Source organism: Oncorhynchus gorbuscha, linkage group LG16 (assembly GCF_021184085.1).
Source record: "Oncorhynchus gorbuscha isolate QuinsamMale2020 ecotype Even-year linkage group LG16, OgorEven_v1.0, whole genome shotgun sequence".
NCBI lineage: Eukaryota > Metazoa > Chordata > Actinopteri > Salmoniformes > Salmonidae > Oncorhynchus > Oncorhynchus gorbuscha.
Genome location: NC_060188.1, coordinates 80,205,529 through 80,223,505, shown reverse-complemented (window position 1 = coordinate 80,223,505; position 17,977 = coordinate 80,205,529). Strand labels below are relative to the sequence as shown.

General features: G+C 46.3%; 1 protein-coding gene across 2 annotated transcripts in view; it reads right to left on the bottom strand.

Annotated features, from left to right (window-relative positions):
- The window catches only part of LOC123999163 (phosphatidylinositol transfer protein beta isoform-like), a 41,340-nt gene that overhangs the window by 21,670 nt on the left and 1,693 nt on the right, over nucleotides 1–17,977 (bottom strand). For both annotated transcript variants that reach the window (XM_046304648.1, XM_046304647.1), the window contains exon 2: nucleotides 15,880–15,910. In XM_046304648.1, the coding sequence (XP_046160604.1) occupies nucleotides 15,880–15,910 (31 nt within the window). The remainder of the gene's footprint in view (nucleotides 1–15,879; nucleotides 15,911–17,977) is intronic.

Genomic DNA, 17,977 nt, shown 5'->3' with positions numbered 1-17,977 from the left:
TTGGAGATGTCCCTGTGGATGTATTTCAAGGCCTACCTTCAAACTCAGTGCCTCTTTGCTTGACATCATGGGAAAATCAATAGAAAATCAGCCAAGACCTCAGATTTCTTTTTTTGTAGACCTCCACAAATCTGGTTCATCCTTGGGAGCAATATCCAAACGCCTGAAGGTGCCACATTCATTTGTACAAACAATAGTACGCAAGTATAAACACCACGGGGCCACGCAGCTGTCATACCACTCAGAAAGGATTCGCGTTCTGTCTCCTAGAGATGAACATACTTTGGTGCGAAAAGTGCAAATCAATCCCAGAACAGAAAAGGACCCTGTGAAGATGCTGGAGGAAACAGGTACAAAAGTATCAATATCCACAGTAAAACGAGTCCTAAATCGACATAACCTGAAAGGCCGCTCAGCAAGGAAGAAGCCACTTCTCCAAAACCGCCTTAAAAAAGCCAGACTACGGTTTGCAACTGCACATGGGGACAAAGATCGTACTTTTTGGAGAAATGTCCTCTGGATGATGAAACAAAAATAGAACTGTTTGGCCATAATGACCATCAATACGTTTGGAGGAAAAAGGGGGAGGCTTGCAGGCCGAAGAACACCATCCCAACCGTGAAGCACGGGGGTGGCAGCATCATGTTGTGGGGGTGCTTTGCTGCAGGAGGGACTGGTGCACTTCACAAAATAGATGGCATCAGGAGGCAGGAATATTATGTGAATATATTGAAGCAACATCTCAAGACATCAGTCAGGAAGTTAAAGCTTGGTCACAAATGAGTCTTCCAAATGGACAATGACCCCAAGCATACTTCCAAAGTTGTGGCAAAATGGCTTAAGGACAACAAAGTGAAGGTATTGGAGTGGCCATCACAAAGCCCTGACCTCAAACCTATAGAAAATTTGTGGGCAGAACTGAAAAAGCGTGTGCGCGAGCAAAGAGGCCTACAAACCTGACTCAGTTACACCAGCTCTGTCAGGAGGAATGGGCCAAAATTCACCCAACTTATTGTGGGAAGCTTGTGGAAGCCTACCCAAAACGTTTGACCCAAGTTAAACAATTTAAAGACAATGCTACCAAATACTAATTGAGTGTATGTAAACTTCTGACCAACTGGGAATGTGATGAAAGAAATAAAAGCTGAAAACATTCACTCTACTATTATTCTGACATTTCACATTCTTAAAATAAAGTGGTGATCCTAACTGACCTAAGACAGGGAATCTTTACTAGGATTAAATGTCAGGAATTGTGAAAAACAGAGTTTAAATGTAAACTTCCGACTTCAACTGTATGTGAACCCCTAGGCTAATGACTTCTCCAAAAGCTAATTTTATCAGGAGTCAGCTAACCTGGAGTCCAATCAATGAGATGTGTTTGGAGATGTTGGTTAGAGCTGCCTTGCCCTATAAAAAAACTCACAAAATTTGAGTTTGCTGTTCACAAGATGATGTGAACCATGCCTCAAACAAAAGAGATCTCAGAAGACCTAAGTTTAAGAATTGTTGACTTGCATGGAAAGGGTAAAAAAAAGTATCCCTAAAAGTCTTGATGTTCACCAGTCCAGAGTAAGCTAAAATGTCTATAAATGGAGAAAGTTAAGCACTGCTGCTTCTCTCCCTAGGAGTGGCTGTCCTGCAAAGATGACTGCAAGAGCACAGCGTAGAATGCTCAATGAGGTTAAGAAGAATCCCAGAGTGTCAGCTAAAGACTTACAGAAATCTCTAGAACATGCTAACATCTCTGTTGACGAGTCTACAATATGTAAAACACTAAACAATAATGGTGTTCATTGGAGGACATCACAGAAGAAGCAACTGCTGTCCAAAAAAACCATTGCTGCACGTCTGAATTGTTCAAAAGTGCACCCGGATGTACTACTGGCAAAATTATTCTGTGGACAGATTAAACTATAGTTGAGTTGTTTGGAAGGAACACACAACACTGTGTGTGGAGAACAACATGGCATAGCACACCAACATCATCACATCCCAACTGTAAAGTATGGTGGAGGGAGCATCATGGTTTGGGGCTGCTTTGGCATCAGGGCCTGGACAGCTTGCTATCGTCAACGAAAAAATGAATTCCCAAGTCTTTCAAGACATTTTGCAGGAGAATGGTATTCTATCTGTCCGCCAATTGAAGCTCAACAGAAGTTGGGTGATGCAACAGGACAACGATCCAAAACACAGAAGTAAATCAACAGAATAAAATATGCCTTCATAGTGGCCCAGTCAGAGTCCTGACTTCAACCCGATAAGAGATGCTGTGGCATGAAATGAGAACCTGTTCTCAACTAGCCTACCTGGTTAAATAAAGGTGAAAAAAAGAAGAAAGAAAAAGAGAGCAGTTCACGGTGACATGCCAAGAATATTGCTGAACTGAAAGAGTTTTGTACAGAGGAATGGTCCAAAATTCCTCCTGACCGTTGTGCAGGTCTGATCCGCAAATACAGAAAACGTTTGGTTGAGGTTATTGCTGCCAGAGGAGGGTCCACCAGTTATTAAATCCCAGGGTTCACATTTTTTTTCACCCTGTGAATGTTTACATGGTGTGTTCAATAAAGACATGAAAATGTATAATTGTTTGTGTGTTATTAGTTTAAGCAGACTGTGTTTGTCTATGTGGCAGGGTCTACAGTCAATCACGGACTACAAGAAGAAACCCAGCCCAGTCACGGACCAGGATGTCTTGCTCCCAGGCAGACTAAATAACTTTTTTGCCCGCTTTGAGGACAATACAGTGCCACTGACACGGCCTGCAACGAAAACATGCGGTCTCTCCTTCACTGCAGCCGAGGTGAGTAAGACATTTAAACGTGTTAACCCTCGCAAGGCTGCAGGCCCAGACGGCATCCCCAGCCGCGCCCTCAGAGCATGCGCAGACCAGCTGGCCGGTGTGTTTACGGACATATTCATGTCCAGTCTGCTGTTCCCACATGCTTCAAGAGGGCCACCATTGTTCCTGTTCCCAAGAAAGCTAAGGTAACTGAGCTAAACGACTACCGCCCCGTAGCACTCATTTCCGTCATCATGAAGTGCTTTGAGAGACTAGTCAAGGACCATATCACCTCCACCCTACCTGACACCCTAGACCCACTCCAATTTGCTTACCGCCCAAATAGGTCCACAGACGATGCAATCTCAACCACACTGCACACTGCCCTAACCCATCTGGACAAGAGGAATACCTATGTGAGAATGCTGTTCATCGACTACAGCTCGGCATTCAACACCATAGTACCCTCCAAGCTCGTCATCAAGCTCAAGACCCTGGGTCTCGACCCCACCCTGTGCAACTGGGTACTGGACTTCCTGACGGGCCGCCCCCAGGTGGTGAGGGTAGGCAACAACATCTCCTCCCCGCTGATCCTCAACACGGGGGCCCCACAAGGGTGCGTTCTGAGCCCTCTCCTGTACTCCCTGTTCACCCACGACTGCGTGGCCACACACGCCTCCAACTCAATCATCAAGTTTGCGGACGACACAACAGTGGTAGGCTTGATTACCAACAACGACGAGACGGCCTACAGGGAGGAGGTGAGGGCCCTCGGAGTGTGGTGTCAGGAAAATAACCTCACACTCAACGCCAACAAAACTACGGAGATGATTGTGGACTTCAGGAAACAGCAGAGGGAACACCCCCCTATCCACATCGATGGAACAGTAGTGGAGGGTAGCAAGTTTTAAGTTCCTCGGCATACACATCACAGACAAACTGATTGGTCCACTCACACAGACAGCGTCGTGAAGAAGGCGCAGCAGCGCCTCTTCAACCTCAGGAGGCTGAAGAAATTTGGCTTGTCACCAAAAGCACTCACAAACTTCTACAGATGCACAATCGAGAGCATCCTGGCGGGCTGTATCACCGCCTGGTACGGCAACTGCTCCGCCCTCAACCGTAAGGCTCTCCAGAGGGTAGTGAGGTCTGCACAACACATCACCGGAGGCAAACTACCTGCCCTCCAGGACACCTACACCACCCGATGTTACAGGAAGGCCATAAAGATCATCAAGGACATCAACCACCCGAGCCACTGCCTGTTCACCCCGCTATCATCCAGAAGGCGAGGTCAGTACAGGTGCATCAAAGCTGGGTCCGAGAGACTGAAAAACAGCTTCTATCTCAAGGCCATCAGACTGTTAAACAGCCACCACTAACATTGAGTGGCTGCTGCCAACGCACTGACATTGACACTGACCCAACTCCAGCCACTTTAATAATGGGAATTGATGGGAAATGATGTAAATATATCACTAGCCACTTTAAACAATGCTACCTTATATAATGTTACTTACCCTACATTATTCATCTCATATGCATACATATATACTGTACTCTATATCATCGACTGCATCCTTATGTAATACATGTATCACTAGCCACTTTAACTATGCCACTTTGTTTACTTTGTCTACATACTCATCTCATATGTATATACTATACTCGATACCATCTACTGTATGCTGCCCTGTACCATCACTCATTCATATATCCTTATGTACATATTCTTTATCGCCTTACACTGTGTATAAGACAGTAGTTTTGGAATTGTTAGTTAGATTACTTGTTTGTTATTACTGCATTGTCGGAACTAGAAGCACAAGCATTTCGCTACACTCGCATTAACATCTGCTAACCATGTGTATGTGACAAATAAAATTTGATTTGATGATTTGATTTATTGTTGTGACCTAGATGAAGATCAGATCAAATTGTATGACCAATTTATGTAGAAATCCAGGTATTTCCTAAGGGTTCACATACTTTTTCTTGCCACTGTGTGTGGTGTGTGTGTGTTTTATATATATACACTGCTCAAAAAAATAAAGGGAACACTTAAACAACACAATGTAACTCCAAGTCAATCACACTTTTGTGAAATCAAACTGTCCACTTAGGAAGCAACACTGATTGACACATTTCACATGCTGTTGTGCAAATGGAATAGACAACAGGTGGAAATTATAGGCAATTAGCAAGACACCCCCAATAAAGGAGTGGTTCTGCAGATGGTGACCACAGACCACTTCTCAGTTCCTATGCTTCCTGGCTGATGTTTTGGTCATTTTTGAATGCTGGTGGTGCTTTCACTCTAGTGGTAGCATGAGACGGAGTCTACAACACAACTCAAGTGGCTCAGGTAGTGCAGTTGATCCAGGATGGCACATCAATACGAGCTGTGGCAAGCTCTAGCCTGTAGGTTCATGCTCTACAACATCCGCAGAGTACGACCCTGCCTCACACAGGAAGCGGCGCAGGTCCTAATCCAGGCACTTGTCATCTCCCGTCTGGATTACTGCAACTCGCTGTTGGCTGGGCTCCCTGCCTGTGCCATTTAAACCCCTTCAACTCATCCAGAACGCCGCAGCCCATCTGGTGCTCAACCTTCCCAAGTTCTCTCACGTCACCCCGCTCCTCCGTTCTCTCCACTGGCTTCCAGTTGAAGCTCGCATCCGCTACAAGACCATGGTGCTTGCCTACGGAGCTGTGAGGGGAACGGCACCTCAGTACCTCCAGGCTCTGATCAGGCCCTACACCCAAACAAGGGCACTGCGTTCATCCACCTCTGGCCTGCTCGCCTCCCTACCACTGAGGAAGTACAGCTCCCGCTCAGCCCAGTCAAAACTGTTCGCTGCTCTGGCCCCCCAATGGTGGAACAAACTACCTCACGACGCCAGGACAGCGGAGTCAATCACCACCTTCCGGAGACACCTGAAACCCCACCTCTTTAAGGAATACCTAGGATAGGATAAGTAATCCCTCTCACCCCCCCCTTTAAGATTTAGATGCACTATTGTAAAGTGACTGTTCCACTGGATGTCATAAGGTGAATGCACCAATTTGTAAGTCGCTCTGGATAAGAGCGTCTGCTAAATGACTTAAATGTAAATGTAAGAAGGTTTGCTGTGTCTGTCAGCATAGTGTCCAGAGCATGGAGGCGCTACCAGGAGACAGGCCAGTACATCAGGAGATGTGGAGGAGGCGGTAGGAGGGCAACAACCCAGCAGCAGGACCGCTACCTCCGCCTTTGTGCAAGGAGGAGCAGGAGGAGCACTGCCAGAACCCTGCAAAATGGCCTCCAGCAGGCCACAAATGTGCATGTGTTTGCTCAAACAGTCAGAAACAGACTCCATGAGGATGGTATGAGGGCCCGACGTTGCCAGAGAACACCAAGAGAACACCAAGATTGGCAAATTCGCCACTGGCGCCCTTTGCTCTTCACAGATGAAAGCAGGTTCACACTGAGCACATGTGACAGACGTGACAGAGTCTGGAGACGCCGTGGAGAACGTTCTGCTGCCTGCAACATCCTCCAGCATGATCGGTTTGGCGGTAGGTCAGTCATGTTGTGGGGTGGCATTTCTTTGGAGGGCCGCACAGCCCTCCATGTGCTCAGTTGGTAGAGCATGGCGCTTGTAACGCCAGGGTAGTGGGTTCGATCCCCGGGACCACCCATACGTAGAATGTATGCACACATGACTGTAAGTCGCTTTGGATAAAAGCGTCTGCTAAATGGCATATATTATTATTATTAGGTAGCCTGACTGCCATTAGGTACCGAGATGAAATCCTCAGACCCCTTGTGAGACCATATGCTGGTGCGGTTGGCCCTGGGTTCCTCCTAATGCAAGACAATGCTAGAACTCATGTGGCTGGAGAGTGTCAGCAGTTCCTGCAAGAGGAAGGCATTGATGCTATGGACTGGCCCGCCCGTTCCCCAGACCTGAATCCAATTGAGTACATCTTGGACATCATGTCTCGCTCCATCCACCAATTTAGTTGCACCACAGACTGTCCAGGAGTTGGCGGATGCTTTAGTCCAGGTTAGTCCAGGTCTGGGAGGAGATCCCTCAGGAGACCATCCACCACCTCATCAGGAGCATGCCCAGGCGTTGTAGGGAGGCCATACAGGCACGTGGAGGCCACACACACTACTGAGCCTCATTTTGACTTGTTTTAAGGACATTACATCAAAGTTGGATCAGCCTGTAGTGTGGTTTTCCACTTTAATTTTGAGTGAGACTCCAAATCCAGACCTCCATGGGTTGATAAATTTGATTTCCATTGATCATTTTTGTGTGATTTTGTTGTCAGCACATTCAACTATGTAAAGAAAAGAGTATTTAATTCATTCAGATCTAGTGTTATTTTAGTGTTTTAGTGTTCCCTTATATATATAATATATATATATATATACTGCTCAAAAAAAAATATATATAAATATATATATATATATATATATATATACACACACACACACACACACACACACACACACATACATACATACATACATACATACATATATATATAAAAACATCAGTGTCACAGTAGCACAAAACAATTCAGCGAATCACTGACCGATCCTAACAGACAGAATCCCCGTTATTGGTAAATGGGATGTGTACGTTTATTTGATGTTATGTTTATATGGTTTATGAGCAGTCAAATTAAGTGTTAGTGACTTGGGATACGGACAGCTAATGGAATTTCACACACATGAACTCTCTAAATGGGCTCCCAAGCAGTGCAGTGGTCTAAAGCACTGCATCTCAGTGCTAGAGGCGTCACTACAGTCACCATGGCTCGATTCCAGGCTGTATTACAACTGGCCGTGATTGAGCGTCCCATAGGGCGGCACACAATTTGCCCAGCGTCATCTGGGTTTGGCTGGTGTAGGCAGTCATTGTAAATAATACTTTGTTCTTAACTGACCTGCCTAGTTAAATAAAGATTACACTAAACATAACAGGACAGAGGTTGTGACTTTATGAGCTAGGAGCAGGACAACACAAATCTGTGAATTGTTTGGGGGAGAGCGAGATAGAGAGAACATTGACAGTGCCATAGAGAGAGAGAGGTCCAATACAGTCACCGGACCAATTCTGACCCCCCCAGCCATTCTGTTTTTCTTTAAACAACACACACAGGGTAGGGATGCACGATATATCGTTGAACATATTGGAAATCGGCCGATATTAGCTAAAAATGCCAAAATTGGTATCGGCCCTATGCCTAGTTTCATTCACCGGACCAATTCTGACCCCCCCAGCCATCCTGTTTTTCTTTAAACAACACACACACACACACACACACACACACACACACACACACACACACACACACACACACACACACACACACACACACACACACACACACACACACACACACACACACACACACACACACACGATATATCGTTGAACATATCGGAAATCGGCCGATATTAGCTAAAAATGCCAAAATCGGTATCGGCCCTATGCCTAGATTCATTCCTAACACAAAGGTGAAATCCATTACCTCCAAGATAATGGAATTCATTGCCCTTGACAATCAACCGTTCTCCGTCGTGGGTGATGTTGGCTTTCGCTGACCGGTCGAGCACCGGTACACGTTGCCCTACCGGAGTTACACAGTAACGGGGTCACTGCTATTAGCTTCATGACATACTATGGAACGCCGTTTGGGTCTTTGCGTGTCAAAAAAGATACACGTCAAATAACACACTACCATTATAGAATGTTGTGTGTTCTGAATTTGCATGCGCAAGCCAAGCACCACCACTACTAATAAGTAGCACTGTCAAAGCTGTACAAAAAGTCTGCAAACAAGCAAACATCAGCCACGAACGATGTGTTTACAACACCATATTGGTAATAAAGCATTGTTTGTTCGATCGCAACTTCTGGGTTAGCTGGCTAGTTTTAGCTTGGTACCTAGCTAGCACCAATACAACCAGACTGAAAACAATGACCAGTAGAAACTGCAGTCAATTTCATTATTCTTAGCAATGATTTAGGAATCCTTGTGAGTAAGTATTAGCTAGGTTACCACTTGTTGTTCGCCTGTTGAAATTGAACTTCAGTTCATGAAAATAAATAGCCTGCCAGCTACTTAACCCTGTTGCCCAAAGCTAACGTTATAAGCAGTCAGTTAGCTTCATCTGGGTAGTGAGGCTCGACCGGACGTGGGGACGTGGGTCCCCACGTCTACCTTTGACTCTTTCCTCTCTGCCTCCTTCTTTCCACTCCTCTCCTCTTTTGACCTCACCCTCTCACCTTCCCCCCCTACTCACAAGGCAGGCAATACGCTCGACCTCATCTTTACTAGATGCTGTTCTTCCACTAACCTCATTGCAACTCCCCTCCAAGTCTCCGACCACTACCTTGTATCCTTTTCCCTCTCGCTCTCATCCAACACCTCCCACACTGCCCCTACTCGGATGGTATCGCGCCGTCCCAACCTTCGCTCTCTCTCCCCCGCTACTCTCTCCTCTTCCATCCTATCATCTCTTCCCTCCGCTCAAACCTTCTCCCACCTATCTCCTGATTCTGCCTCCTCAACCCTCCTCTCCTCCCTCTCTGCATCCCTTGACTCTCTATGTCCCCTATCCTCCAGGCCGGCTCGGTCCTCCCTCCCGCTCCGTGGCTCGATGACTCATTGCGAGCTCACAGAACAGGGCTCCGGGCAGCCGAGCGGAAATGGAGGAAAACTCGCCTCCCTGCGGACCTGGCATCCTTTCACTCCCTCCTCTCTACATTTTCCTCCTCTGTCTCTGCTGCTAAAGCCACTTTCTACCACGCTAAATTCCAAGCATCTGCCTCTAACCCTAGGAAGCTCTTTGCCACCTTCTCCTCCCTCCTGAATCCTCCTCCCCCCTCCTCCCTCTCTGCAGATGACTTCGTCAACCATTTTGAAAAGAAGGTCAACGACATCCGATCCTCGTTTGCTAAGTCAAACGACACCGCTGGTTCTGCTCACACTGCCCTACCCTGTGCTCTGACCTCTTTCTCCCCTCTCTCTCCAGATGAAATCTCGCGTCTTGTGACGGCCGGCCGCCCAACAACCTGCCCGCTTGACCCTATCCCCTCCTCTCTTCTCCAGACCATTTCCGGAGACCTTCTCCCTTATCTCACCTCGCTCATCAACTCATCCCTGACCGCTGGCTACGTCCCTTCCGTCTTCAAGAGAGCGAGAGTTGCACCCCTTCTGAAAAAACCTACACTCGATCCCTCCGATGTCAACAATTACAGACCAGTATCCCTTCTTTCTTTTCTCTCCAAAACTCTTGAACGTGCCGTCCTTGGCCAGCTCTCCCGCTATCTCTCTCTGAATGAGCTTCTTGATCCAAATCAGTCAGGTTTCAAGACTAGTCATTCAACTGAGACTGCTCTCCTCTGTATCACGGAGGCGCTCCGCACTGCTAAAGCTAACTCTCTCTCCTCTGCTCTCATCCTTCTAGATCTATCGGCTGCCTTCGATACTGTGAACCATCAGATCCTCCTCTCCACCCTCTCCGAGTTGGGCATCTCCGGCGCGGCCCACGCTTGGATTGCGTCCTACCTGACAGGTCGCTCCTACCAGGTGGCGTGGCGAGAATCTGTCTCCTCACCACGCGCTCTCACCACTGGTGTCCCCCAGGGCTCTGTTCTTGGCCCTCTCCTATTCTCGCTATACACCAAGTCACTTGGCTCTGTCATAACCTCACATGGTCTCTCTTATCATTGCTATGCAGACGACACACAATTAATCTTCTCCTTTCCCCTTCTGATGACCAGGTGGCGAATCGCATCTCTGCATGTCTGGCAGACATATCAGTGTGGATGACGGATCACCACCTCAAGCTGAACCTCGGCAAGACGGAGCTGCTCTTCCTCCCGGGGAAGGACTGCCCGTTCCATGATCTCGCCATCACGGTTGACAACTCCATTGTGTCCTCCTCCCAGAGCGCCAAGAACCTTGGCGTGATCCTGGACAACACCCTGTCGTTCTCAACCAACATCAAGGCGGTGGCCCGTTCCTGTAGGTTCATGCTCTACAACATCCGCAGAGTACGACCCTGCCTCACACAGGAAGCGGCGCAGGTCCTAATCCAGGCACTTGTCATCTCCCGTCTGGATTACTGCAACTCGCTGTTGGCTGGGCTCCCTGCCTGTGCCATTAAACCCCTTCAACTCATCCAGAACGCCGCAGCCCGTCTGGTGTTCAACCTTCCCAAGTTCTCTCACGTCACCCCGCTCCTCCGTTCTCTCCACTGGCTTCCAGTTGAAGCTCGCATCCGCTACAAGACCATGGTGCTTGCCTACGGAGCTGTGAGGGGAACGGCACCTCAGTACCTCCAGGCTCTGATCAGGCCCTACACCCAAACAAGGGCACTGCGTTCATCCACCTCTGGCCTGCTCGCCTCCCTACCACTGAGGAAGTACAGCTCCTGCTCAGCCCAGTCAAAACTGTTCACTGCCCTGGCCCCCCAATGGTGGAACAAACTCCCTCACGACGCCAGGACAGCGGAGTCAATCACCACCTTCCGGAGACACCTGAAACCCCACCTCTTTAAGGAATACCTAGGATAGGATAAGTAATCCCTCTCACCCCCCCCCTTAAGATTTAGATGCACTATTGTAAAGTGACTGTTCCACTGATGTCATAAGGTGAATGCACCAATTTGTAAGTCGCTCTGGATAAGAGCGTCTGCTAAATGACTTAAATGTAAATGTAATGGTTATGTGTTGTGAAGCTCGCCACAATAAGGATTAGGCGCAATAGTGGAATTTGCGTTTTGCCTTCAAAATAAAGGTACCCCTTTGAAAGTGATACAGAGGGGTGGAATCATGCCATATTTAGACTAGATAATGTTAAACAAGGCTGGAATGTGAAGCAATGAAATGGGGTATCAATCTACTCGGTGACACCCACAGAACACAACTGTTAACCCTCTCCGAGTTGGGCATCACCGGCGCGGCCCACGCTTGGATTGCGTCCTACCTGACAGGTCGCTCCTACCAGGTGGCGTGGCGAGAATCTGTCTCCTCACCACGCGCTCTCACCACTGGTGTCCCCCAGGGCTCTGTTCTAGGCCCTCTCCTATTCTCGCTATACACCAAGTCACTTGGCTCTGTCATAACCTCACATGGTCTCTCCTATCATTGCTATGCAGACGACACACAATTAATCTTCTCCTTTCCCCCTTCTGATGACCAGGTGGCGAATCGCATCTCTGCATGTCTGGCAGACATATCAGTGTGGATGACGGATCACCACCTCAAGCTGAACTTCGGCAAGACGGAGCTGCTCTTCCTCCCGGGGAAGGACTGCCCGTTCCATGATCTCGCCATCACGGTTGACAACTCCATTGTGTCCTCCTCCCAGAGCGCTAAGAACCTTGGCGTGATCCTGGACAACAAACTGTCGTTCTCAACTAATATCAAGGCGGTGGCCCGTTCCTGTAGGTTCATGCTCTACAACATCCGCAGAGTACGACCCTGCCTCACACAGGAAGCGGCGCAGGTCCTAATCCAGGCACTTGTCATCTCCCGTCTGGATTACTGCAACTCGCTGTTGGCTGGGCTCCCTGCCTGTGCCATTAAACCCCTACAACTCATCCAGAACGCCGCAGCCCGTCTAGTGTTCAACCTTCCCAAGTTCTCTCACGTCACCCCGCTCCTCCGCTCTCTCCACTGGCTTCCAGTTGAAGCTCGCATCCGCTACAAGACCATGGTGCTTGCCTACGGAGCTGTGAGGGGAACGGCACCTCAGTACCTCCAGGCTCTGATCAGGCCCTACACCCAAATAAGGGCACTGCGTTCATCCACCTCTGGCCTGCTCGCCTCCCTACCACTGAGGAAGTACAGTTCCCGCTCAGCTCAGTCAAAACTGTTCGCTGCTCTGGCTCCCCAATGGTGGAACAAACTCCCTCACGACGCCAGGACAGCGGAGTCAATCACCACCTTCCGGAGACACCTGAAACCCCACCTCTTTAAGGAATACCTAGGATAGGATAAAGTAATCCTTCTCACCCCCCTTAAAATATTTAGATGCACTATTGTAAAGTGGTTGTTCCACTGGATGTCATAAGGTGAATGCACCAATTTGTAAGTCGCTCTGGATAAGAGCGTCTGCTAAATGACTTAAATGTAAATGTAATTAAGAGTTTATGCAAATATTAGCGGTGTAGCTCTTTCGCGGGACTGTGACTGTGTGTGAAATTCCCTCCCCAGTCAGCCTATTGTGTGTATTGACATTCATATTGCATTATACAGTTTTACCTAAGGATTGGGGATCAATGAAATGGGGTATTGGTCTACTCAATACCAAAGATATTTTTCCCCCAACGTCCTCCTCAGAGTTATTAGACTAAAACATTCACACAGTATTGTTTTTCCTCGGGAATAGTATTCAATACACATAGGTTAACAATAGATGTTGCTCAATTCACAGTTGTTTCAGAGTCCCGCAATAAGAGCTACGACGCTAATGGTCTCAGGGTATCACTGAGTAGACAGATATCCCATTCCATTTATCCAAAATCCATAGGTAAGGCTGTACAGTGAAATAAGTATGCCCCAATGCAAGTCGAAAGTATAATATATCCAGTGTGGAAGGACCACCAGAGGGCAGGCTGGGCTCATGGATAGTAGCCCAACAAGGCATGGGAGACAAGGTAACCAGAGGAAATTAAGCACAGCTGACGGTACTAATGACATACTCTCCTTCCCCTATAAGAGAGAATGGAACCAGCAGAGAGGGGGGGGGGACTATCTCTGGAAGATGGCCACCGAGAGAGAGGAGCTATCCAGGAAGAACCACTAAGACGGTGACAATCCCGTGACTTTTTGTTGTAGTTTAAAGATAAGCCTATTGTGTTCCTGTTTCATCTGGAGAAGAAGATGTATGTTGTTCCTTGGAAGATTTTCATTGATTATGTTGGAGTGTTTGTGTTGACCAAATGCCCTCAATAGAGAACTGTGTTCAATCAAAACCTACTCCTGACTCGTTTATTCCACCTTCCCGCTTTAGAGTGACGCCCAATTACTTGGTCCGCTCACACCAGTGTGATTTCAACTGAATTTTGTCAAACTAACAAAATGTATTTTGTTGATTTTATATAAACATCTCAATCTTGTTTAGCATTATCTATTCAATTATGGCATAATTCTACTATTTGTATTAATTTGCATCACTGTCAATGACATACTTTTATTTTGAAGGCTAACCGCAAAGTCCTCTATTGTGGCTAATCCTTATTGTGGCTAGCTTCACATAGATGGGTCCAAACACCATTAATCAACAAAGAACTGTCCTATAAATTAGAGTTATTTTAGATGACACCTAGCTATATAGTTAGCTAGCTACCTATAGTTACTGAAACAGATGTCGTTTTGCTATGTTTTTGGGGAAGAACATTTTTGCATCCATGAACTAGCTGGAATTTTTTTTATGACCAGCACTGTAGGTGCGCCAGACAACTTTACCAGCACCATAGCATACGTATCGATGAATCGTTGTGACATATTAAATGAACAACGAAACAGCACAGCGAGTTAGTGAAAGAAATAGGTTTTGATGATGTTTTACTGGTAAAGGGGACATGCGTAATTGCCAGCAAAATAAACTTTTTGGCCAGTGTGGGGTGTGTGTAACCTGTATTTAACTTGGCAAGTCAGTTAAGAATTCATTCTTATTTACAATAACTGCCTACCCCGGGCCAAACCCGGACGACGCTGGGCCAATTGTGCACAGCCCTATGGGACTCCCAATCACGGCTAGATGTGATACAGCCTGGATTCGAACCAGGGACTGTAGTGACACCTCCTGCACTGAGATGCAGTGTCTTAGACCACTGCGTCCATGTGTGCGTGTTAACTATTTAACTGTACTAGAATGCTTAAAAGGCTGCTAAAATTGTAAATATCGGTATAATTTTTTGGGGGCAAGGAAAATATTGTATATCAGTATCGGCCAAAAATGTCATATCGGTGCATCACTAACACAGGGTTCCACTTAAGGGACAAGAGATGACGAATGGAGGTTCTCAGATAAACTGGAACCGTGGGTCAGTGGCTGCAATGTATCTGGCTTGATTGGAATTGATTCCAAGGGAGAGAGAGGGAGAAAGGAAGAGAGAAAGCATTCTGCAGCATCTTATGAGGTCTGACCTGCTGTTCTACAGGCTGGGGTCGTCAATCCCAGTCACAGAGCTACTGTTTCTCTAGAGTCTAAAACACACAAAGGTCAGAGGTATGCTTAACAACACCTAGGTGTGAATTGCTGGTGGCTGAAATTAATTTGCAACACTATAAATCTAATGCTTTGTTTGATAACCTGGGCTCATCTAGAGGTAACGGGGAAGGCGAACAGCTAGACTAATGGAATTTTACACGAGCATCTACAACTCTGCCTGGGGATCCATAAAGGCCTACTTACTCCATATCATTAATACATTTAACAACTATAGTAGTTGGAATTACAACCACACATTTTAGTCATTTAGCAGACACTTCTCCAGAGTGATTTACAGGACCAATTAGGGTTAAGTGCCTTGCTCTAGGGAACATAGACAGATTTTTCACCTAGTTCACTCCGAGATTTGAACCAGCAACCTTTAGTTTATTTACCCAACTCTCTTAACTGCTGGGACACCTACCGCCCTAAGGTAAATCTTTACATGGAAGTTAGGTGATTGAATCGTCTCCTTCAGTTAGTAGAGCCTGACTCTTTGGGTAAATAGCCTTTACTGTCAGGATAAATCGACCCCACCAGGCTGATGACGTTACAGCTGTCACACTGAGTACTGCACTAAAACCTTTATGGGCCGCTGCTGTTACATCCCATGCTGCAGGACAACATCACATCTCTCAAGGCTGGAGTTAAAACACTGACGGCAGCATGACCCAGAGAAATAAGGGGAAATGTAATGCAGTGGAGAGAAAGACATGTCTGACAAATAGCTTCTCAGAAGAAGGTAATATCAAGGCAAACAGCATTTATGACCTGCTTTCATGCATGTACAGACTTGCATGAAAGCAGGAAACTAGCAACAAAAAAAATGGGGTGGTGTGTATGTGGGTAATGACATCGTGTTTACTCACCTCTTGCACAGAGATCGGTAGGATCACGCGGCTGTGAGAGAGTAAAAAAAACATCAGCAAACAGAAGAAATAAACTTTCTACCAGTGTCACACAAAGAGACCAGAAACCATTCCCTTGCAGAACACCACAACTCATGCCACAGGCAGGTTGGCATTTATTGGGAGGAATCTTGACCTGGAGGCAGCCCTGCAGGGTGGTAACTAGCTGGCCTAGCCACAAAGTCATAACATCTAACCTTAACCACACTGCTAACCTTATGGCTTAAATTAAAACAGTTCATTTCTCTTTTAATGATAAAAACATTTTAACGGTATAGTCAAGACAAGATTCATCCCTATAAAAATGTCCACCTGCACACCTCAGCCTGACTTGGCTGAGTTCAACCAGAGCCAGGAGTGACCTCCAGTAACCCCGCACAGTGAGACTTGTCTGTTCATCATCTAGACCACTGAGCTGAACAATGAACTGACAATTTCTCCACACAGTTTACTTCAGTTTAACATTTTATTTGGGTGCTTGTTCATGGGGTAGAAGAGATGGGCCTACAAAGTTATTTTCAAATGTTCAAGCCTTTCGGGAATAATTTACGTCCTAGCTATATCACCCAACTGTATTACCTAGGCCGATAGCTGCTTCCTCCATTTACCTCACCTCTTATAGCAACTTCCCCCATATGTAAACACAGGGGCAGCATATACAGTTCAAGTTGGAAGTTTACATACACCTTCGCCAAATACATTTCAACTCAGTTTTTCACAATTCCTGACGTTTAATCCTAGTAAAAATTGCCTGTCTTGGGTTAGTTAGGATCGCCACTTTATTTTAAGAATGTGAAATGTCAGAATAATAGTAGACAATGACTTTCAGCTTTTATTTTTCATCACATTCCCAGTGGGTCAGAAGTTTACATACACTCAATTAGTATTTGGTAGCATTGCCTTTAAATTGTTTAACATGGGTCAAACGATTCAGGTAACCTTCCACAAGCTTCCCACAATAAGTTGGGTGAATTTTAGCCCATTCCTCCTGACAGAGCTGGTGTAACTGAGTCAGGTTTGTAGGCTTCTTTGCTCGCATATGCATTTTCAGTTCTGCCCACAAATATTCTATAGGGTTGAGGTCAGGGCTTTGTGATGGCCACTCTAATACCGTGACTTTGTTGTTCTTAAGCCATTTTTCCACAACTTTGGAAGTATGCTTGGGGTCATTGTCCATTTGGAAGGGCCATTTGCGACCAAGCTTTAACTTCCTGACTGATGTCTTAAGATGTTGCTTCAATATATTCATATAATTTTCCTGCCTCATGATGCCATCTATTTTGTGAAGTGCACCAGTCCCTCCTCTAGCAAAGCACCCCCACAACATGATGCTGCCACCCCCCTGCTTCATAGCTGGGATGGTGTTCTTCGGCTTGCAAGCATCCCCCTCTTTCCTCCAAACATTGTTGTCAAGCTCAACGCTGTGCATTACAGGGAAGACATCCTCCTCCCTCATGTGGCATCCTTCCTGCAGGCTCATCCTGACATGATCCTTCAGCATGACAATGCCACCAGCCATACTGCTCGTTCTGTATGTGATTTTCTGCCAGACAGGAATGTCAGTGTTCTGCCATGGCCAGAGCCCGGATCTCAATCCCATTGAGCATGTCAGGATGAGCCTGCGAGAATCATGCAATAGGATGTTATACTTTTCTGCATGTTGGTAGAACAATGCTGTTTGTAGACATGGAAGTCAGTGTTTTATGTTTACTATAGGTTAATGATGCAAAAATGTGATGACTCAAATTAAAGGACATTTCATTGACTAAAACAGCCCACTGTGTCATTTTGACAATAACTAGACTAAATCATTATTTGAATAATAAAATGCGACCAAGACTTAATTATATTTGTCAAACTGACTAAGACTAGACTAAGTCTAAAAAGATAGCACTCATTAAACAGAGACAGGCCCGCTGCCATGCTCTCTAAGAAGAACAATATGAACAAGCCTCGTTCTGGGCCATAAGAGACGAGCACAACTTATCCTCTCAAAATCATTCTCTTAACTTCATATTCCAAATCCATGTAGGGTAAGCTAGTCCTGCCTGGCCAACTC